We start from the raw sequence: 22,847 nt of genomic DNA on the forward strand, positions 1-22,847 counted from the left end.
ACCAGGAGCATCCCCAGCACAGAGCTGCAAAACACGGTGCCTGCAGCACAACCGTCGACGCCGGCTGCAGCAGCGCTGATTTCAGCCCAAACCAGGGCAAATCCCCCTTGCAAAACAGACAAGGAGCTGCTGTTCGGGTGCTCCATCTCCGTGCACGAGTGCTGAGGGCGGCCAGGTGCCGGCAGACAGCTGTGAGCAGCGCTCGGTGAACATCTGGCCAGGAGGGATGCCGGCGGGGACGGCAGCCCACGCGGCGGCACCGGCACGGCGAGCGTGCTCGAGGTCCGCGCCCGCTCGCCGGGAGCTAAGCATCCTGCTAATTTCCCTTTGCCAATTCATCAGCTGGCAACGTGCTCGGAATGAGAGCCCCTAATTAATTGCTCATCCGCATCCCCCCCCATCCGGGCTGCCTCCCCGCCCCCCGGCGCCGCGCGGCCTCTCGTACACGTTTGCTGGCATTTTCAAATCGGAGGCATCCTAATTACCGGAGAGTTATAACACCTTCCATTTCTCGCCCAACGGACTGACACCCTGTCAAGAGCAAAGAGAATTGCCAGAGGTTTTGACAACACTAATTGCCCCTATAATCTAAAAACACAAAGGAGAGGCGATTAGTCGAGAGGGCCCCAGCTCTCGATCCGACACGAGGTTTTCACAATGTTACAAGAAAACAAAAGCGACGCTTTTTAGAGTTTGATGGCTGCTAACAAAAGCAGAATTATATTTTCATACAACCTTTGTCTGCATTAAATGGCTTTTTCTTTCCGCGCTCAGATGCGGGGCTGACACGGGGAAATGGCGGCGGTGCCGAGGTGTGAACGGGGCGCGCGCACGCGAGTGCCAGGAGCAGCAGCACGCGGCACCTTCATTGGCTCCCCGAGTCCTGCTGGCCAAGGACAAATTTCCCCCCACCCGCTGCCAACGCCCCCCTCCTCGCCGAGGTTTCCAGGGAGGGCAGGAACTCGAAGCAAAACGGGAAATTCCCGCATGCAGCAAGTTTTCGCTCCTGCTGCGGTCGCTCATCCGGTTACAGCCCCAGCTGCCTCCAGCGCCTCGTGGGGACGGTGACAGCTGCTGCCTGGCATGGAGACCCCGAGGAAACGGCTCCCCCCAGCCTGGCTGAAAGCCCCCGGGGGCACCCGCTGGCTGCTGACCCTCTGGAGGGGGGGGGGACAGCATGTGGCAGCCCCCGGTGCGCCGAGGAGTGCACCCCGGTGCTTGGGGTGCTTGCAGTGGGCGCACGGTGAGCGAGCTCCACTGCAACTGGGGATGGGCAGCCCAGGTGTAGGGGGGATTTTGGGGTCCAACACCCCCAGGAGGACCAAAGGGAAGGCATTGAGGAGCTCAGCACACCGTAGGGACGGTGTGTGAGCATTCACCAAGCTGGCTTTTCATCTCCCACGCACCCGGCAGCGAAGTCTCCTCCACGCAGCAAAGCCCAACCTTGCACGCGGGACGAGCCGCAGCACCCACACCGCTCCGCGCAGCCCCAAACCCACACTAAGGCAACACCAGCAGCAGAATTTGGGGGTTTTCCCTTCTTTTGCATCCCCCACTTTGGGAACTGACCCCGCAGCCCCCAGTGTAGTGGCACCGGGGCTCGTCCCCGGCTGCATCTCTCCGTGAGAGGCGCGGGCGGCGTGCGACGAGCGGGCATCTGCCAGACACGGCGCTGGAGAAGGGCTTGACTCACTCCTTGGCCTCCTGCCACCCCGCAAAACTGCTTACTAACAGCTTTGGCTGCCTCACAAAAAAGCCCCGACGCTGTATCTCCGATTCGCGAACACAATCTTGAGGGGGTGATTTTCCAGGCGGTCGGGGTTGTAATCCCGCCGTGCCAGAGGACAGGGGCGGCCGGCGAGGGGGCGGATAAAGCAGGCGGCGGGTGGAAAACAAGACGGGTATTAAAGGGGGAGCTCGGCGCTCGCTGGAAGCCCGGAGCAGCCCTGCCAAAGCCGGCTGCGTGAAACGGGATTTGGCCGGGCGTAAAACGCAGCGGGATTGGGGAGCGATGCCTTTTTTTTATTATTATTATTATTTTTTTTTTTTTTACGGGAAGCGGATCGCAGGGAACGCGCCGTCCTCTGTACCAGGGGAACGCCGCTGCCGGCTCGGGGGATGAGGCAGAGCGAGGGATGCCACAGACCAAAGGCTGGGCTGGGCTTGGCCGCCTGCTCGCAGCACCTCCCAATGGGGCCAGGGGAGCCCCCGGCAGCCCCAGAGCGCCAAAAACCCCACAGCCTGCCAGAAACCCCCCCGGAGTGCCAAAATCCCCCCAGCAGCTCAGCCTCGAAGCATCCCTGCACCCTCCGGCACCGTCACGCCGAGCCATCGCTCCCACCAGGAGCCACCTTGGCCACCCGGGAGGTTTCCACACCTAAAGCCCCATTTCCAAGCGCGTCCCAAACCCTGCCACCTTCTTGACTTGGGGGGTTTTGGGGTTGTGGGGACAGAGCAAAGCTCTCATCCCGCTGTGGCACGGCGCACACCAGCTCCCTGCTGCCCGCAGAGCCCAAGGCGCTGCGCATCCTTGTCTCTGATCTAATCTCGGGTTTTAACTCCCAATTAGAAACAACAGCAAACACGCTGGCGCTGTTTGTCTTTTTTTTTTTTTAAGCACCCATTTCAAATCCAAAACCAACAGAAACAAGCCCGGGATGTCTGCTCGGGAGGCGGGGAGCTGGGAATGGCAGGAGGAGTGAGGGAAGGAGCCACAACCAAGAGCAGCCTCACATCTGCTGCTGTCGGGGGCCAGGGATGAGAGCGAACACCCGGGTGGACCCCCCAGCACCCACTTCCCATGGCTGGGGCGAGCAGGTGCTTGCACCCATCCCCTCCAGCCCCCAGCCCTGATCCTGCACCACAAACCCCGAGGCCGAGAGGGCTCCAACCATCTGCAAGAGCTTCGGGCGCCTGTGGCCAGGCAGCCAGATTTACACCAGGCTGGGGAGAGAGGAATCGGACACGCGCAGTCCTGCGAGGGAACCCCCAGCTCCACGCTCAGGCTGGATTTGGGGGCTGCGGGGTTATTTTGTGCCCACCCGGGAGGTGCAATGCCCCCGGGGAGAGCAGGGTGCTGCGCCCTCCGGGTCAGAGCACGGCATTAGGGCCTTGCCCCCGCTGTCCAGCTGCACGGGAAGAAAAGGAGGAATCAATCCCCTGCGTGCGCAACCCGACGCGCATCCTCATTAGCGCCGCGCCCCGCCGGGGAGCACTAATTGCGCATAATTGGGCTGCGAGTTGCTGGAAGTTGAAAGGAGCTGGCTGGGGGATGCGGCGGCGGTGGTGGAAGGGGGCTCCCGGGCAGGGAGAGCCGGGGTTTGGGAAGGAAAAGGGGCAGAAGTGGGGGCGAGCATGGGATGGACCCCAGAGCTGCAAGTTCGAATGGAAAACCCAGCGCGGCGCAAGCCCAGCCGGCCGGGCTGCCGTGTTTTTTTCCTGGATGGGAACGCAGAAGGGCTGGTATTGATCTGTCTTCATTACCCATTTCACTCAAGTTTCAAATCAACAAAATACACTTTTCCGCTCCGCTGCCCTCCCCGCCACAGCAGACAAAAGAAAAGCAATTTCCCGCAGTTTGCTCCAAACTCCTCGCCCCTTCCCTCGGTGCCCTTCGTCCCTTCTCCCCTTTCAGAGGCTCTGTCACCGCAGCGAGTCGCTCGCCGGTGGCTCCGAGACCCCAAATCCGTGCGCAAGGGACCCCAGAAAGCCAACTTCCACGGACACCCCGTGATTCAGCAGCGTCTCAGAGCCAGAAAGTGGCCCAGCACCAAAACCCCACAGCATCCTCCGGGCACGTGCAGCCTCCCTGCTCCCGAACACCCCAGGTTCATGCAGGAGGAGCACCGCGCCAACCATCCCCGGCAAAGCCCTCAGCCACGGGGCTCCGGCAGCCTCCGCCGACAAGCCGAATGGTTTTGAAGTTGCAAGGAAACCGAATCATTTAAAAAAAACGTTTCAGGGTGTTGTTTTTTTTGTTTTTTTTTTTTTTCAGGCGCAGCTGCAGTCCCAGCGTCAGCTGCAGGGCTCGGCGCACAGCTACACCTCCAGGCATCTGGGGGCAGAGAGGGTTCACATTAAAAAAAAAAAAAAAAAAGGAAAAAAAAAAAACCTACCATAACCCAAGATCCCTATCGAGCCCAGCAGCTCCTTGTTTGTTTTTAGGAGCGTGCCGTTGCCGACTGTCATTAATATTCCTGCTGGCGTGGTGCCCCACAAACGTCCCGTCCCCTCGGCACGGTGGCAGCGAGGGCACGGTGAGAGCGGGGACCCCGCAGGGCTCCTGGGGTCTGAGTGCTCGGCACAGGGCCGCTGCGGGGATGCTCCACCGGGGAGCTGGGGAGGGCTACGAGCCAGCTTCACCCCCCAAAAAAAAAATCCCTGGTGGTGTGGAAGTTGAGCACTTGGTCCTTTTGCAGGCTCAGCCACCGGCTCGCGCGGTTATCGGGGATCCTGCGCGCTCTCCTCCCAGCCAGCCTTCCTCCTCCTCCTCCTCCTCCTCCTCCTCCTCCCCGAGCGGCCGTCCTGGCCAGTCTCATCCACACCACGGCCGTCAGATAAACTTCCTTTCAAAGGAGCCTGCTTAATCCTCTATCTCCCCTCGTTCAGATCCCGCTCCAGCTGCCGGGCAGGGGGAGGAAGAGGCCGGCGGCTGAGTTATGAGCTATTTCTGACTCACGTCTACAACTTTCACAAGTTCTTTTGCAACACAAAAAAAAGGGAGGAGGGGGGGGGGGGGGGTGAAAGAGGGCGGCAGATCCAGTTAACTCTGGCAAAGCCGGGCCAGATGGACAGCAGGACGGCCAGGACGGACGGACGGAGGTGGGAGAAGGGAGGCGAGGGCACGAGGAGGCGCCGGGGGGCCGGGGAGGCTGCGGGCGCAGCGCGGCCGGGGAGCGGGGCGCCGGTTCCCGGAATCTGACTTCACTCTTACTGCCTTTGTCCTTCGCAGATATTTTCCATGCAGTGACTGCATTTCCTTCCTGAAAACGCTGCTGGAAAAAAGCCGCCTGGTTTGTGTGCCGCAGAAGCCCTGAGTAATTAGCGCTGCTCAGACCCAGCTGCGGCTTTCCCTGGTGCTTCCCAACCCTGCAGGTCCCCCCATTCGGGGCAGGCTGGGGGCACAGGGGGCTCCCCCGGTCCCAGCGAGGACAGGGTGGCATCCACACGGCTCCACCAGCACCTCACACACGCTGAAATTGAGCCGCTTCGTGAATTTTGGGGGAAATTCATATTTCCCCCAAATGGAGCTTGGCAAGGCCACGCGTCTCAGCTGCCGGCCAGGAGCACAGGGGCGCACGGGGGCAGCCCCCAGCCCCCCAAAAAAGCCAACCCGGTGATATTGGGGGGGGGGAAAGCAACTTCAGACTCACATCCGAGATGCAATTCTGCAGCTCGGGGAGAAATAAATGGGAAGCGTGCCGGGGGGAGCTTTAATCCCCCAGGTTTGGGGAGGAGAGGAGCCCGGCCCCAGCGCCGCTCGCCTCCTCCCCACTGCCTGCGCCTGGCATGGGCAGGACCTCCAGCTCTGAGAGCGCGCGTGCTAATTACTTTCCTTTGTTAATTAAGCCCACGTGGCTCTAATAAGGTAACCTGCTGTTCTCCGATAAATTTAATTAGCCTGAAGGGAGAGCCCCTCCGCACAGCTATTTAAATTGTCACTTCCCATTCGCTCGGGCTTTGCTTCTTTCCGCCTGGCCCCCTCTCTGGGTTCATACCCCTTCGCTGCCCCTTTTCTCGCTGTTTTCTGCCCCGTTTGGCTGGCCGAGGGAGGGGGCAGCAGGACGGTTCCCCTTCCACCAAGGGTGCAGGGTGCAGCCTGTGGGTGCTGTGCCCACCCAAAGCTGGGTTTTCCTCTCCATATCCCCTAAAACCCACCCCAGATGGGTCCTCGCCCCGTCCCAGTGGCCATCCCCTGCACAAGGACGATGTCCTCTCCCGTGGCCCCCCCTGCTCTTACCCCCAGGGGCCAGCCCTTCCCTCCATCACCCTTTCCCTGCACCATTTCCCACCACAGCAGCACACGGTGGGGACCCCAATGGTCCCTCCAGCCCCACACAACGGGGTGGACCCCGTGCTGAGGCCAAGGGGGCCACCAAATGGGCCACCAAGGGTCCCCATCCCCCCAAAAAAACACACAACCTTGGTCCCCAACAGCATTTCCCTCCCGAGCTGCTCTTACAGAGGAAAACCTAAAGGAAAGGGATGTGCATGCAGCCTGGGGCCGACACTAAAAAAAAAACAAAAAACAAAAACCACAACAAATTTCTGGAGGTTTACAGGGGATTTAACTCTTTGTGGGCGCGCTGCGGCCATCCCGAAGGGGGAGGCGATGCGTGCTGGTGCCTGCGCTGCCCCCCCCCAGCATCAGCACCAGTTTGCAGCCGAGCCCTTCCCGAAAAAAGCAGGGGGAGGTCCCTGGGGCTCACCTGCACCGCCGGCTGCTTGCCCTCATTGCTGCTGGGGGAGCTCAGCCCCGTGGCCTGCTGCAGCAGGAACTGGCGTGCCACCTGGAGAGCCTGCAAAAGAGACACACTGGGGTGGGCAGGAGGAAGAGGCCCCCCCCTTTCCCCATGCCTTCATCCCTCTTCCTTCTCCTCCTCCTCCTCCTCCTCCCTCTGGGCACACTCGCCCTCCAGCTCTGGGGGCAACCGCATGGGGTCTCGGTGGGATTTTGTTCCTGGGGTGTGAGCAAGAGGCTGGAAAGGAGGGCGGCACCCCCTGCATGCTCTCCTGCAACACCAGTACGACCAGTACATCCCATTGCAAACCCCGCTGTGACTCTGGGCGTTCAGGGCATCGCTTGGGGCCAGCCTCAGCCCCGTTCCCATTCCCTCCTCTGGCCATGCGCACCCTGCCCCAAGCAAAGGGTGCCCAAACTGCGCACGGGAGAGCTGCACGAAGGGTCTGGCTCCCTGCTGGGCTATTCCACGGGGCCACCACCAGGATTTTTTGCTGAAGCTGACGGCCCACGTGTCTAAAGACAGAGCGTGTGTTTAATGACACCGCTGGTCGTCACCCTGCAGCACCAAAATGTCCCAGGCACCACCCAAATTCGGGTCACGGCCAGCGCAGGATTACACCCCGAATTAATAACCTGTGAGCACGTCTGCATGGAGTTCACGAAGATACCAAAGGAGTTTAGCAAGCGGCACAAGCGGCCGAGATAAAACCCGCTCCTTTTTATGGCTGTTTGCCTTCGAGTTGTTAATTTCCTTAACACGCACTTGTTCGCAGGGATAAGGGTGTCTCGCTGCGAAGTCGCGCAACAGGCAAAAGAGGTAGAAACCCAAGGAAATCAATAAAAAAAAACACTGGTGGAAACACACGTAGGCACCAGCACTGAGCAAACATAAGGAAAATCCCTTTCCCATAAGGTAAATCCCACAAAGAGACTCGGAGCAGAGAGGAGTCCGGGTGAACACGCGAATGGGCCGGCACCGTGCAAAAAGGGCTTCGTCGGGAAGGGGGAACAAAGCTCCAACAAACCCAACCCCGTAGCATTCTAAAAAGTTGTTCTAAAGCAACTTTTTTTTTTTGGAGGGGGCACATTTCCCAACAACCAAGCCCTCATGGTCCTGCCTGCCCGCCAGGGTTTTATTATGGCAGGGGGTGGCACAGTGCAGGGGTTCCCCAGCTGTCAGCGCCCCCCCGCCGTAAATCACCACGTGTGCCCCGAGGAAGGGCTGCTGGATAATTCAGAGGAAGGGCCACTGGTTAATTCGTCACATTTCCAGCTCTAAAGGACAAAGTCGTGCCCTGGCCGGTGGCCCCGTGCTGTTTCCATGAATCTGAACGCAAACCGGAGCAGCGCACGCAGTGTGAACGCGCCCCAGCGCACAGCCCCGCTCCACTTCCCCATTTATTTCCCCCCTGCTCACCCCGTGCCCCTCTTACACTGCTGCTCAGTGCAGCACCCACCAGGACTCGTTACCCACTTTTCCACCCAAAGCTCCCCTTTAGCACTTCTCCCCGTGGCGGGGTCGCTCGCAAACGGCGCACGCGATGGATTTAGCACCAAGATGTCTGGGTTGTGCCACAACTTTTTGGTTTGGTGGATAAAAGCCCCCTGCACAGGGACAGCGCGCTCGAGGAACGAGGTAAATTTTAGAAGCAAGCAGAGGTTTTGGCTGCAGAGGAATTGGCTGTGGTCTGGGAATCTCAAAACCGGAGGCAGCCCTAAAGGAGAGCCCGCGATGGGGGCTGCTGGATTTGAAGGAAAACAAATAAAAAAGCAATTTCCATGCCTTGGACCTCGCTGCTGAGGCCAGGGTTCGGGCCAGCATCTTGTTTAGCAGCTCCCCAAGGGCTTTGCCACTCCCAGCTTGCAAAGCCCCAAATTTTAATGCCACCCCCCTGAAGTTTGCCAAGCCCCCGCGCTCGGCGTGGGCACCCTGGCACCTGCACCAAAGCTCTCCCATTGCCACCACTTCTTCCTCAGCATCCCACGAGGGCTGCTGGGGATGCTCGGGAACTTCACGACCAATAACTCACCAACTCCTCGCTTTACCCAAATGATGAAATCAATAAAATAAAACCCCCTCAGCTCCCACTGCTGGCGGAGCCGGCGCAGCCCCAGCGCAGGGCGCGCTTCTCCACGGGCACGTTATTTCCCTGTTATTACCCGTAATAGATGTGCATCGGTAATAGGAACACAAAGCCGTGTGACAGTTATGACAGCTCAAGGTCTGATATTTTAATTACTTTTTGAAATGAAAACAGTAATTCCAGTTAAAAGCCAAGGGTGGAGGAAGTCAATCTAAGGCTGCTCAGCACCCGCGCGGCTTCTCCTGGCAGGGAAGAGCCGGGCACCCACCCGGGATGGGTGCTGGATCACCCACCGACCCCAGCCACGTGTGCACAGCGGCTGCCCGAGCTCTGAGGATCTCTCCACGTGTCCGTTTGACGGCGCTTTGCAGGGATTTGCTTTCTCCAAAGTTCCTCTGCAGCTTGCAAGGGCTGCGCAGAGCTGCTGGAAGCGGCTTGTGCGCAACGAAGGGGTGACGGAAGGCAAGCTCCGGGTGTTGTGGCGAGCCCTGAGCGCTGCTGGGGATGGGGACACCGGTGCCACTGTGCCACTGCTTTGCAAACGAGCTGCCTGCTGCTTGTCACCCAGCCAGAGAGTTTTCCTGCTTGCCCTGGGGCACAGCATCACTGCTTTCCTCCAGGGAAAGGCAACTTTGGTTCTGGAGCACAGAGATGTCACCTCTGCTCAGGGACAGCCACATGCCGAGGGCTGCCACCGTGTTAAAGGGAAGAGGATGGGGTGAGGTGGTGAGGCAGGTCCCCCAAAACCTGGGCAAAAATCAGCACGGAGGTGGAGAAAACACAGCCAAGGCCGAGCAGAGACTCACTACAGTGCAGGTGAAGCGCAAGACAGAGCTGCTCCCAGAGTCTCTCTTTCTAAACCCAAATAATTCCTGGGACGTAAGAGGGGACAGAAACCCTCCGAGAGCTGATATCAGCGATGCCACCCCCGAGCCCTGTTTGCTGGGGGTTTATTAATTTTTTTTTTGCATAGGCAGCAAGCAGCAGCGCTGCTGGCGGGGAGCTGTGGGGCAGCCCCCAGTTTTTAGGAGTCTCCATGGTCCCTGCAAACTCCACGCTGAGTTTTATTCGAGCTGGCAAATGACTGGTGGCAGAAGGTGGCTCGTGCCAGTGCCGGGGAGGGGACAGGAGCCCGGCTGGCACGGGTGTCACCGAGCCCCCAGCAACCAGGGCCACGGGGGGCCCGGCCGCCCGCCCTGCTCCGCATCTCAGGGGGGAATTTAATTCACTCCCCGCTGGCTCCCTCACTTTGTTGTGCTCTGAAGCACGAAATTACAAGATTTACAGGAAAAAATGACATGGCCTTACAATCGCACACGGGGGCCTCCCCGGCTGCCCCCCTTCCCTCCCTCCCTGCCGCCTGGCAGCGATCCCAAGCAAAGCCCAAATCGGGCTCGGCCGCGGACCAAAGGATGCTGCAGACATGGTGTGCACGGGGAGCCCCGAAAATGTCATATCAGGGGAAGATCAAAGGTAAAAGGCGCTCAGGAGCTGATAGTTGGAAGAAATTAGGGCACCCTCGGTACCTGCAGGCATTAATCTCCCTCCCCCAAGGCAGGAGGAACAGCCCCAGGTGCCCCCCAGGGGGGATAAGCACAGAGGGTGTCATCCACAATCTGTCCTCCTGGCTCAAAACACGAGAAAGCAGAGGGAAGAAAGTCTTCTCCCCTAAAAGCAGATGTGCTTTCACCTCCTGGGTCTACGAACTGGAGAAAAAATGATTTTTCTTAAATTGTATCCTGCTGCATGGTGTTATTCAAGAGTCATTAGCACGTTACCCGTAATTAGGAACGAATGGGTTGTGTCAAATTCATCATGCTCCTGGATGGCTCCCTTTGATCAGCAAATTATCCCATAAAAAAAGTTTGTAATGTCTCAGACACTTACGTCAAGAGCTGATGCCGTTCGGCTTTGCCCTCCTCGAGAGCAGCAGGGCTCAGGGCTGAGGAAGAGGATGAGGAAGGGGATGGTGACCCTGCCCCATGGAGGGGCAGCTCACACCGAGAGCCCCCAGACCCACTGGATGCCTGGGGCAGGAAGGACTTGAACCTCGAATCTTGGATTTTGCTCGTTTCATTATTCTAGCTTTTTGCCTTCCTCTTTTGAGCATGAAAAACTCCGTTGCACCATTTTGGACGCGGTTTCGCCAGCGCCTCGATACATTCTGCACTACTGCTCTAATGAGGTAGCACAGTGCCCGTAATAAAACAACCTGTAGCTACCCTGGTTTCCACACGAGCATTTTTAAAGCTCACCACAAACCTGGGAAGTACCCGGACAAGCTGGCAGCACGCTGGAGGAAGCCCCCCCCAAATTCAGCGCTCCCATCTCTGTCCACTTTTGGCGCTGCCCCATCCGCGAGCTGCTCTGCAGCTGAGCTCCCGAGCACCAGGAAGGCTAAAAGAAGCAGGGGGGGTAAATAAAACACACCTCGGATGTGCCCACGGAGGGGACACCCCCAGCCCTGTTATGCACAGAGGTGGAGACTGCACCAGCCGGCATGGAGAGGCTGCTTTTGGCTGCCTTCCCCCAGCAAGGATCGCAAAATTCACCTTTTTCCCCTGGGGAAACAAAGTTTGCATCAGGCCCAGGTGATGGAGGAGGCAGGGAGAGAAAAGCACGGCTCACCAGCAGCGGTTGGGATGCCTGAATCCCACTTCAGCCCCTGAGTTATCCCCTTGTCCTTTATCTTCCACCTTTTACTCCATGAAAGCTGCCAGCGACGAACCTCTCCAAGGTCATCGCCGCCTGCTCCGACGGAGAAGCAGCAGGTGAAGAGCTTCCAAAGTTTGGCGAGGACGGAGACACCCCTGGGTCTAAAAGCACTCCTCAAAAACCCGAAAGCTCAATGGAAAGATCTCTGCCGCGGTATTTTGTAGCTCCCTTGCCCCAGCAGGTATTTCGTTTCGCAGCGTTGCCGGTGCCGGGACGCCGCAGCTGCCGGAGCCAAAAGTGCAGCCACTGCTCCCTGCCCAGCCCAGGGTGGGACCCGCCACCCAAAAATAGTGGAGGGAGTTTCCACCTGGTCGGGATCAAAGCTTCACACTGGGTTTAAACCTCCAGCGCCTTAAAAACCGCCCTAAAAATTACACCAAGCCCAGGATTTTGCGAGGAAAGGGGGCAGAGCATCGGCAGCCTCGATCTCCTCTTTTCCCTCCGCTCCTTTTGGAAGATAAAAAGAGGTCGGGAAGGGATGAAAAAATTAAAACAGACTTTTTACACTAGCCTCATAAAAAATGACATCGTCGCATTCCAGAATTAGAGCCATTAAAACAACACACACACACGGATATTTTTAGCTGGATATTAGCAGTAAATGATGCCATATTGAAAAGCACTTCCACCCGGCCCAGCCCCGGACTGGCTTAACCAGAACCAAATGGCTCGAAGAGATCAGAATTAACAAAATGACACAATTCTTCACAGGGAGAGAAGAAAAAAAAAATAAAGAAGAAAAAAAAAGGCCTTTTTGCAACCAGCTCCGTGCCTCTCTCCCGGCCCCAGCTGTTCTCCCTTTCGCGGCACACACTAATACTTCTGGACTTTATTCCTCCACTCTTGACTCTTCGATCCTCCCAGGCGAGGGGTTAAACCCATTTCCACTAATGAAGAACACAAGGAACAAGCTCCCGACAATCCCACCCCTCCCTCCGCCCCACAAAAAAGCAGGAAAAAAAGGAAAAAAAAAAAAACAACAAAAAAAAACACCAAACCCTCCTGCATTCGTAGTCAGTAAAATATGAAATACGAATCAAGGAACCTAATAGAGAGATGAGTTTCACTTAAGTGCTCCAGCCTCATTTTTATCTTAAATACCCTAATAATAGCGGATTACACAATATATTTGAGATGTGATCACATGTTTTATGGAACGGTATCTTTCCCATCGCGGCAAAGTGCCTCTCCTCCCCCCATCCACACCCTTCTCCAACTGCAGAAAAAGTCCGATTCGCTTCTTTGAAAAGCCTCAGTTTTGTTTAATAACTTACCACCAATTTTACATGCGTCTGCAATAAACTGTAAATATATATATATATTTTTTTTTCTTACTTTCTGCCTAATAAAAAAAACCCAGAGCAATGCTGGACTCGCTGGGTTTTCCAGATGGCTCCCTTTCCGTAGGGCTGCAAGTTGGGAAGCGCTACCGTGCAGGCCTGCACAGTCGGATTTTAGGGTGGAATTTGAAAAAAAACAAACAAAAACCACACCAACACACCCCAGCGCCGAGGAAACCCGAGCCAGGCGCGCTTTGCTCAGCACCCTGCGGCACCGTGCAAGGTGCCCCGAGTTTGTGTGGCCTCTGCTTTCCTCGGGGACACCGGGGAGGCTCTGAATGGTCCTATTTAACAGCGGGGGGGGGGGGGCAAACCCTATGTTTTTGTTTTTTTTTGCGGCCCTACTTTGGGCAGCAAACACAAATAAATCCAGGCGGTGATGGTTGAGCGAGGTGCAACGAGCGCGTGGGGGACCCCAGATTTCCGCAGCCTTTTGGGGACGCCCCCACACCCCAAAAACCCCAACCCATCGGGATTTGCCTCAGCGTGGCCCCAAACATCACCCATCAACGGGGGGCTCCCCAAACCCCTGTCATCCCCCCCAAAACCCCTGTCTTGAGGCCAGGCAGGATTGGTGCCGTGCCCCCCGCTTCCTGCCCAGCAAGGATTAACGGGGAGGGGGCCGGGGCCGGCCCCCACCTCCCAAAAACTCATTCATGCGCCCAGGCGGCGGGCGGGCCCTTTGGAGGCCGGGTGCGGGATGGCGGCTCGCTGGAGGTCTCCTGCCCGTTCCCACAGCAACGGTGCTGGGAGATGCCGGGGGGCCGGGCAGCCCTCCCATGCCCCCGGCCGACCTCTCCCCTCCGCCAGCCCCGGCACAATGCGAGCCCTGCGGCCTATTCAAGCTTTTCAGCCCCGGGGGCCCCCTCCATTGAAATCCAGGGATTTAACCCCAAACGCCGAGGCCCTCGAGGCCCGGCCCGCTGCTGGAGGAGCTGGGGAGTAAAAGGGAGGGGGGCTGGAATGGCTGCCGGGGGGGGGACAGACGGACAGCAGAGGGCTGGGATGTGGGGACAGACACACGTGGCAGCCCCAAGTGGGTTCTGAGCACCCCACAGCTTGAAAATCCCTCCCCAAAAAGTCCCTCTCCTGCCCACGTGAATCCAAGCGGCCTCCACAGGGACGCATTTCAATCCCAAACTTCTCCCCCCAGCCCCGGTTTGGGACACGGTGGCACCCGTGGGAGCTGGGTGCCCACAGACCTCGGGCACCAAAGGTCCAAGCCACCCCTCCTTGCACCAGAAGGTACAAAAAACCCCAAAACCTAAGGGCAGAGCATGAGCCCCTTATGGGGACCACCTCATCCAACCAACCCCTTGAGCTTTAAGCCACCGGTGGCTCCTCGAGCCCAGGTGGGGGCACTCGGGTGGGTTTCTGCCCCCCACCCCGCAGCGTTCACACACAATTAATTAAGAAAAAGCAGCAGGAGGCGACATTTCGGGAGCCGGGCCGGGGGGAGATGTCAGACAGGAGCACCCAAGGGTGCAGGAGCGCTGGGGGGCGAATGCTGGATGCTCCTGCGGATGGTGTAAGGCCTCCATGAGGCACCTAATTGTGCAAAACTCCCCGTACGGGGCCATTTATCCCTGACCCCAGCTGCCGCTCAGCCCCGCGCCCTGGAGCATGAAGATTGATGGTCCTCGGTATGTCCCCGTCCCCCCCCCCCAGCCCCGAGGTGCTGTCATTGCGGATGTCATTCGGGTTTGGAAGTTCACCAAAGCCTCTCCCTTCATAACAACACGTGCCAGAGACCTTCCCAGGGTCATTACAGAGGGAACCCCGAGGGAGAGACACCAAATGAAGCCCAGGTGCCAGGCAGGGCAGGATTTGGGGGCTGAGCTGGGAGAAAACCCACAAGGATTTGGGGACGCGACACCAGGGGACAGCCACGGGGACGAGCGAAAAGCACCAGCACCCCATAGAAAAACCCTTTTTCCCCTTTCCTACAGAACAGGCAACCGCTTTGCCAGCGTGCCACCCGCTCACGCCGCCTTGGCCATATAGGAACAAGCGTCCCCAATTCCTCCTGGCTCCAGCAAAGGGAAATTCGGGGCCGTCCCCCGCGCGGGGAGGGAGGGGAGCGCGGCGGCGCGTTCGGCAGGGGTGACTTGCAGCAGCATTACACGCATGATTACCCTTCAGATCAGGGGAACAGGGGCTTAACTGCGTGAGAAACGGCTGTTATTCAGGTAATGGATTTACAGCACTCACTACTAAAGTATCAGACACAGCAATTTTTTACAGCTTTCACGCTGGAATTTATGGCTCAGGGAGGCGATCTCCATACGAGGCAGGGATCATTGCCTTATTTAGTATCCGAGGAGGAAAATTTATGTTTTCGCCCAAGTTTGTTTTGAAAGGTAACCTGCAGGCACGCACACGCAGCCCCCTTCCCCGCGGGCGCGCAGGCAGAGCACCGGGTGCCCTGGGGGGGGACACACACCGAGAGGGCTCCTGCGAGATGCACACGTGTGTGTGCAAGGACAGAGCTCATGCACACGGCTGCCACACGTGTTTTAGGCTGTCACACATGTTTTAGGCTGTTCCGTGTTATTTTAAACCACACACACAAGGTTAATTCTTTATCTTAACGCACCGTGAGCCCCAAAAACTGGGGGAGCGCCTCTGCTCGCCCACCTGGGTGCCTAAATGCTGCTCAGATCAAAACCTGTCCTTATTTTTTTATCATCACTGGGTCTTCATCTTGGCCCCAGAGCCCTCCTGCATCACACCAAGGGGGTCGGAGCGTGCTGACCCCACCAGCACAGGCAGGACCTGCTCCCCCCACCCCAAAACACAGCCACCTGCGGCAGGGACAGCCAGGGCACCACCTGCAGCACCTGCAGCCCTAGACAAGGATGGGTGCAAAGAGACCAGGGCTGGTGCAACCAGCCCTGGGGACACGGAGAGGGTAGAAACTAGAATTGCCCCAACCCTAAATACTCAGAAAACCCCCCAAAAGCTTGTCTAGAGAGGTTGTGGAGGCTCCTCCTTGGAGATCTCCAAAAGCTGCTTGGACGTGGTGCTGGGCACCCTGCTCGGGGGTGGCCCTGGTGGCACACGGGGTGGCCCGGGTGGACCCAGAGGTCCCTGAACCTTTCCCATATTTTGGGATGAGCTCATGGAGGCACCACAGCGCGCTGGGGCGTCCGTCCTACCTGCTGCTGCTGGAAGTGCAGGAGCTCCACCGGGCTCATCTCTCCGTTGGCCTCCCCGCTGGCGGCTCCTTCTCTCCCCCCGCCGCCCCCGCCGCCATCGGGCTGGTTGGTGAGGCTGCTGACCCCGTTCTGGCCGGAGGGAGTGGAGCGTATCGTCTCCGAGGCGGATTCAACCATCATGACTTGCTAGCAGGACCTGAGGAGCGAGGAGGGAGAAAAGTAGAGGCTGAGAAGAGAAATTGAGCCACCCCCCGCTGCTGGCACCCCAACTTCTGCCCCTGTGCCCATTCCGTGGTCAGGCTACACCCAGTTTTAGCTGAGGTCACTGCACTCCAAAAAAAATAAAAATATTTTTTTAAAAAGGGGGAAAAAAAAGAAAAAAAGTTCTTGGAAAATCAAATGTGGGGCAGGTGGGTGCGGGCAGTGGCACGAGCTGTCCCCAAGGCGCTGCCAGCCAGGGGTGCCCCGTCCCCTGGGGAACCGCTGTGCTTTTTGGCTCTCCCCCTGCCTGACGGAAACCCTGCAAGCTGCGAATTTTTCACAGAACCAGGAATTCCAAAATGTTTCGCTCGGCGAAGGCAGAAGTGGCAAAGTTGCAGAGTTTTGATGCGTCCAAAGACCAAGCACGTGGAGCCTGCGCTGTGCGTTTCGCCCTGAAAACCTCGACGATCTCCACCGAGCCCCCACGGAGCATCTCAGCTCCGGCACCCAGCACCCTCCTTCCCTGCTCCAGCCCCTGGCAGCAGCGTTTGTGTCTCTTGAGCTTCGTTTCCCCCAAATACAGGCTCTAGGAAGGCACACCACTTTTCTGCATCCAGGGCTTTTATCCCTGAGCACCGTCCCGTGACGCAGGGCAGAGGATCAGGGTGCTGCGTCCCACTCCAGCCATCTCAGGGACCATCCAGGGCTCGGTTTCCCCAGCACGAGCACCCGAAGCACCGCACGGAGCCGGGGGGGCACCAGCAGGAGCCGGAGAGGCCGCGGGCCGGGGAATTTGGTGGTGCTGGGGCGTCACGGCCGGCTGCACGAGCACCGAGTGCTCGCCGCCGAGCGTCCCGCGGAGCCGCTTTGTAAGGCAGCGCAGCCTGGCTAGGGGAGGGACTCCCGAGGAGTTGCAGGGAGTGGTTTCGGAGAGCCCTCAGTTGGGTTTAATTAGTGGGTACCTTGTTAGCTGTAAAGCTCAGGGTCCCCCCGTGCAAAGCGCAGGACATTTGCAGGATCCCCTCCGGTGAAAGCCCCGCGCATCCTCGTGTCCCCCCTGGGCTCTGCGCAGGAGCAGCGTGGGGACGCTGCGGGACTCGGGGATGGGATCCACCTGCAGGAGTGCCGGGTCCAGGGGGAAGGAAAACCCTTGGGATTTGGGAACGGGGAGCACCCCCAGCCCCAACCCGCAGAGCTGCAACCCCCTGGCTCCCAGGGGCCACATCCAGCCCCGAGCAGCTGGGAGCAGGCAGGAGGCAGGGTGCTGGGTCTCTCCCTCCCTCCCAACACACGTTTTGCCCTGCAGAAGGGCAGAGGACGCAGTTTTACCCCCACTTTTCTCTCCTCTTTCCCCACATCAGAACCAAAACGGCGTCAACCACCACCGCTCGGAGCCAGCCCGCGACTTCGAAACAGGAGGGGAACAAATAAAGCAAGAGGGACGGGGAGAAGGAACACCATTCCTCCCTTTTTCTTGTTCTCTTTTTCCCCCCTTCTTCCCCCACCCCGCCCCAAAAGACAGAACGACAAACCGCGAACAACATAATTGCTGAAATGTGGCGTGTAATAATAGCTATTCAGGAGCTGATCATTCATATTAAACAGGGTGAAGCAAGCTTCTCATTTGCATGTTTGAGATTATATGCATTTCAAAAGTCATTTCCGCAGGGTATATGACTGACATTAATTCCCATGCGGAGCTGCTGGCTCCCTCTCCGCAGCCCGCGCGCCGCAAGCACGCGCGTGTGCACGTTGCACGGGGACGCACCGGCAGCCCCGGGAGAGCTCAAGGTTAAGGGGATTACGGCGTTCCAGCTGCCTCCGAAGGGCAGGGCGAAGGAAAGGATGCTCGCCTGCAGGTGCCGAGTTAGGAGAGAAAAAGCTGCAGGAGACGGCGCCCCCGTTTGCTCCGATTTTGCCCCAGATTCCTCCCTCCGAGCACCACGGGGCTTTCAGCCCGGTTAGCAAAGGTGCCCAGAAGGGAAGGGAGCCCTTGAAGGCAAGAAAACACCTTTTGCCCTTGAAAACCATGTTTGCTCGCTGGCCCCTCAACGCCCCACAAGAGCCTTTAGAAAAAATAAATTTGGTTTTGTTACTTTTCTCGCTTTCCTTCAGAAAAGCCCCAGCTCCAAAGGCGCGCAGCCCCGCAGGGAAAAGCAAAGCGGTGACCGGGCCCGTCCCGGAGTCACAAGGTATCACCACGGCCAAAAAACTCAGCAGGATTCAAAAAAAAATAAAAAAAAGAAGGATTTGACTTTTATATGGAGAACAAGAATATCCAGAGTTACAACAGGAAGTATTAAAAAAGGCCAAAAAAAAAAAAAAAAAAGAGGAAGAAAAAAGTTTTGGAAAGGATATAAACTTTCCTGGCTTCGGGGCATAAATTGAAGCCTAACTATTGGGAATTAGGAGGAAATCTCTTCCCATCGAGGAGCTGGAGCCGGGGGCTTGCTTTGCCTTCCCCCAGCAGGGCCGGGATGCTGCAGCAGATGCGGCAGAGCCGGGCGAATCCCGCAGCCAGCGCCGGTCCCTTTCCAAGCCTAGTAAAGTCGCCTTCCCGCTCGCAAACCCGACCGGGACGGGGGTGTGTTTGGGTTCCCAGCGCCGCGAGGGAAGTCATAAAAGCAAGCAATAATAATAACCATGAAAATATTTCCATTCACATAAAACTTTTACAAAACCTTAAAGGAAAAAAAAAATTATATATATATATAAAATGTGATGAAGCCAAGGGCTGTGGTGCTGCTGTGATTTAGGATGGAGCAGGCGCTGGGCTCCGTAAGTGCCCCGGCACATGTGCGGCCCCGCGCGCGGACGGAGGTCTGTGCAGCATCACAGCGCCGGCTTTTCATCTATTTTCGTTCGCCCCAGACAGGCAATATTTTAGGGATTCTCCTTCACGCCGGGATCCGGAGGGTCTAATCGGGATCAGACCTTCCCCCAGGCACCAAGGCATGGCCCCTGGCCAGACCGTCCCCGCCGCCGGCAGATCCGACAGCCAGATAAAGTACAAAATGATGGTTTTACTTAAAAGGGGAGGGGAGGGGACCCCTCTAATGGCAATGAGCAACAGAAGCTGCGCAAATGGATCGCTAATTACCATCGCAGCCTCAAAACCATTTCACTGAACGAGCGCTCTTCCTTTTTTTTTTATCCCCCTCCTTTTACTTAAGTGCGCACCTTTCGCAGGACAAAGAAAGGGAAGTGGAATTGCAAATAAAGAATCCCCCAGCCTTTAGCAGGACCATATGGCGATGAGAGTGTATTAATTACGGTCGCTTTTAATTAACAATTGCTTCATCTGAGCAGTAACATTTCCTTGACATCCCCTGACTTGCCGCTAACCTGCGAAGCGCCCGCACCACGCCAAGTCATCAATTCAGTTTTATTGACCCCCCCCCCCCAAAAAAAACAGGCACGATACCAGGGCTTTCCAATTAACACCTCCACACTCTCTAATTAGCGCAATTAACAGCCTGATAGATGCCCACAGCTTCCCCGGGAAGGTAGGCACAGATCAGGGGGGTTGCTGCCGGACAGGGTGCGCATGTGGCCATCCCGTGGGGGCCTGCGCACCACAACACAAAGCATTTGGGACCCTCGGTGGCCAGGGGAGGATGAATTTAGGGCAAAGACTCATGCAGGAGGATGTGGGAGCCACACTCAGGGCTCACGGGTCTTTATAAGGGACGAGGCATCTGCTCCGGAGGACTTTTGGGACACCCCAACCCACCCACCACGGTGAGGCTGCTTCTCCTCCGCCCAACTCGGCGCAACGGATGCAAACACAAATAGCGCTGCTCGGCCCCAGGGACACACACAAAAGCAAGCACATCCCAGGCTGCGAGCTCCTAAGAAGCCCAAACACCGATTTTAGCTGCCTCCCCTATTTTATATACCCTTATTACAGCGGTCCTCGGGGGCTCTGTAACTTTGCGCCGCCCTTCGCGAGCTGCGCTCGTGCTGCTGCCACCCCAAACCAGAGCCTGGCATGGGTGGGGAAACGAAGGACACAGCCCCCAGTAGCATCCAAATGCCCAAATCGAAGCAGGGCAAGAGCAGAGGCAGGCAAAGAATTATTCCCATGGGGGCTGAGGGAAGTTACGGCACGGTTTTGTGGGATCGCATCGTGCCAGCACAGAACAAGCCGATGACACCAGTTATTTGCAAGCAAACCCCAATCGCGCTTCTCCGGAGGCTTTTTCCACCTTTCTCTCCATCCACCAGCCCCAAATCAATCTCCCCAACCCTTTTATCCGGCTCCATCCTCGCCAGGCTGCGGAGACGAGGACGGGGGCACCCCGCGGCACCGCAGCTCGCCGCCAACCTCTCCGGTAGGCACCAGCAGCATCGGCACGAACCGAGCAAATCCCCCAAAAGCTGGGCAGCAGCGGGGACAGATCCAGGACTGCCACGAATCTGGCTAAACCAGGACCTTCAGGGATCCCACGCCGTGGTGGGATGCTCCCCGTGCTGCTGGGAGCAGGCGTGCGCGTGCACGAGGCTGGGGCGCAGGCAGTGGATTTGCTCCGAGCCATGGGAAGTTGAGCAACTTGCCTGGCTGGATCCGGCACCGAGCGAGGCTCGGGGAAGTGGCTGGCTAATCTTAAAAGGCTTTGGCTCGGCGAGGAGAAGCAGCAGCCGGGATTGCTCGGAGAATGGCTTTTTACCCTTTAATTAACACATAAACACATGGAAATGTGGAAAGGGGATTAAAATACAAGTCTAGGGGAGCTAAAATGAATCTAAAGCATTACTGTAAATTAGAAGAGATTTAAGGAACCAAGGATTGGCTAAGCCCAGGCACCGCTTTAATGGGATCACACCTCTGGGCACTTTCATCTCCCACTTTCATCTTGCTCCCAGCAACTTCCCTGGGCAGGACCGCGAGCTCTGGGTGCTGCTCCCCATCCGCAGCTCTCCCCGGGGCCACCCCAAAGCCTCCCTCACCCCAGCTGGGTTCACGAGCACCCCGGGGCCATCAGGCAGCGGCGAGCATTTGCCGCTACTCGGAAATTGAGCAAGAACAACCCCGGAGAGGTTTGCCTCCTCCCCGAAAAGCTGGCTCGCCCTACTCACTGTACATCCGTAAAGCTGAGCGTCACCACCAAGAAAAGTCCTTAGGAGAGCGCTGGGCACGGTGCAGCTCCTGCTCAGCTCCAAAATAACTCCTTTCGAGCAAGCTTCGCTCTCCAGACCTCGCTCCAGCAGCGTTGAGGATGCTCCAGCAGCACCGAGGACACTCCACGAGCATCGAGGATGTCCCAACTGCTGCAAACCCCATGGGCGATTCTCCCCAGGACCCCAGCCCGCTCCCACCCGTGGCAGCACCCAGGGTGGGCAGCGGCCCCGGCTGCTCCACGCCGAGCTCCGGGATGGCCAAAACCCCTCCGGTGGGGCCGGGCACGCGCCGGGGCCGTGGCTCCATCCTGCGCTTCCCTCCGCTGCGCTCTTGAAAAGATTAAAAAAAAAAAAAAAAAAAGAAAAAAAAAAGAGAGAGCCCCACTCCATCTCATTAAGAAAGTAAACACAAGAGCCGTCTAAGTGTCTAATTAAGCTTCTAATTAGTCCCTGCTTGTTACTAATGCAAATTAGATTACGCCGCTTAACTACAGCATGTCCACAACACCCTTGTTAATTGCGGCCTTTTGAAATTAAATTACTCCCTAATTAGCATATCAAAGCCATTGATTCGGAGCCAGGAAAGATGAGGGCAGGAGGAAGCCGAACGCCAAGTTTTGTTAATCAGGGACGTCTAATTAAATAGTGACGTGGCGCACGGGGGCTCCGGTCACGCTGCTCGAGAGCCGCATGTGGGGGTCCCGGGGGAGCCTGAGCTGGGCAGCACCCGGGGAGCTTCCAGCACCCACCCATGGGTGCCCACCACCTGCACCCAGCATCCCGGCGGGTCCAGCAGCCGCGTCCCTGCAGGTGGAAGCTGTTGGAGAGAGCTGGGGGTCAGGGGGATGGAGGAGCCCAAAAGCAGCAGCGTTGGGGCAGAGCATGAGCAGTCGGAGAGCCCCCGGTGTGCCCGTGCTGAAATAGGGCCCGGAATGGTGCCGGGATAAAGCAGACCCCAGAAATAGCCACTTGATTCCCTTCTGCTAGATGTAAAGGAAAAATGCGCGGCGGGGCAGCCTCTGAAACCCTCAGCATCCCCAGGGAGCAGAACTGGCACCAAAGCCGGGACAGCTCTGGAAGCAGGCAACGGCATCTCCCACCTGCAGGGCCCACAACAAATCACGTCAAGGAAAAAAAAAACACCCAAAGTCCCCCTACACTCATGGAGAGGGGGATGTGACCACCCCCAAAAGCATCCTACAAGGGGCACCGAGTGCCTGGTGTGGGTTTGGTCCTTGGAGGAAACCAAGCGCGTCCGCGACCCCATCAACCAGAAGTGGGGATGCGCTCGCTCGAGTTACCCAAATCCCTAAAAACCCCACGAGGGGACATAAAGGGGGCAGTAGGGGAGAGCCCGTACCTAAAGGCAGCCAGGTAGATTCGCTCCACGGAGAGTTACGCTCAAGCTAATGCCTCATTTTTTTTCCTAAGTTATTGAAATAACTTCCTGAATGACCCAGTTCTTTCGATCGTATAACTTTTCCTCTCCTCCTTTTTTTTTTTTTTTTTTGTTTAAAGAGGTGGGAAGGAAAAAAAAAAAATAAAGGGACGAAGATTGGAAAAGTTTAATAGAGGGAGAAAAAGTCTATTAAAAAAAACGCAGGCAGCCCGTCTCGGGGGAAGAGTTGAAATATTAAAGAAAGGAAAATCGCTTCTCCGGCTGCAGAGACAGAGGAGGAGAATAGAGCGGGCTTAAGAGAAGGAGCCGTGCACTTTTAATTGAAAAGAGGGAGATTCAAATGAAATATCCAATATCCCCAGTTAA

The 22,847-nt window shown here is 57.3% G+C and overlaps 1 protein-coding gene across 11 annotated transcripts in view; it reads right to left on the reverse strand.

Moving 5' to 3' along the window:
* The window catches only part of FOXP4 (forkhead box P4), a 61,542-nt gene that overhangs the window by 24,910 nt on the left and 13,785 nt on the right, over positions 1-22,847 (reverse strand). For 8 of the 11 annotated variants that reach the window (XM_068659733.1, XM_068659734.1, XM_068659727.1 and 5 more), the window contains 2 exons: positions 15,761-15,956; positions 6,429-6,518 (listed from right to left, as the gene is read on the reverse strand). In XM_068659733.1, coding sequence (XP_068515834.1) covers positions 6,429-6,518; positions 15,761-15,940 — 270 coding nt within the window. In that variant the 5' untranslated portion in view covers positions 15,941-15,956. The remainder of the gene's footprint in view (positions 1-6,428; positions 6,519-15,760; positions 15,957-22,847) is intronic. The other 3 variants (XM_068659736.1, XM_068659737.1, XM_068659735.1) reach the window with 1 other exon arrangement.

The sequence above is a fragment of the Anas acuta genome, chromosome 24, assembly GCF_963932015.1.
Source record: "Anas acuta chromosome 24, bAnaAcu1.1, whole genome shotgun sequence".
NCBI classification, from domain to species: domain Eukaryota; kingdom Metazoa; phylum Chordata; class Aves; order Anseriformes; family Anatidae; genus Anas; species Anas acuta.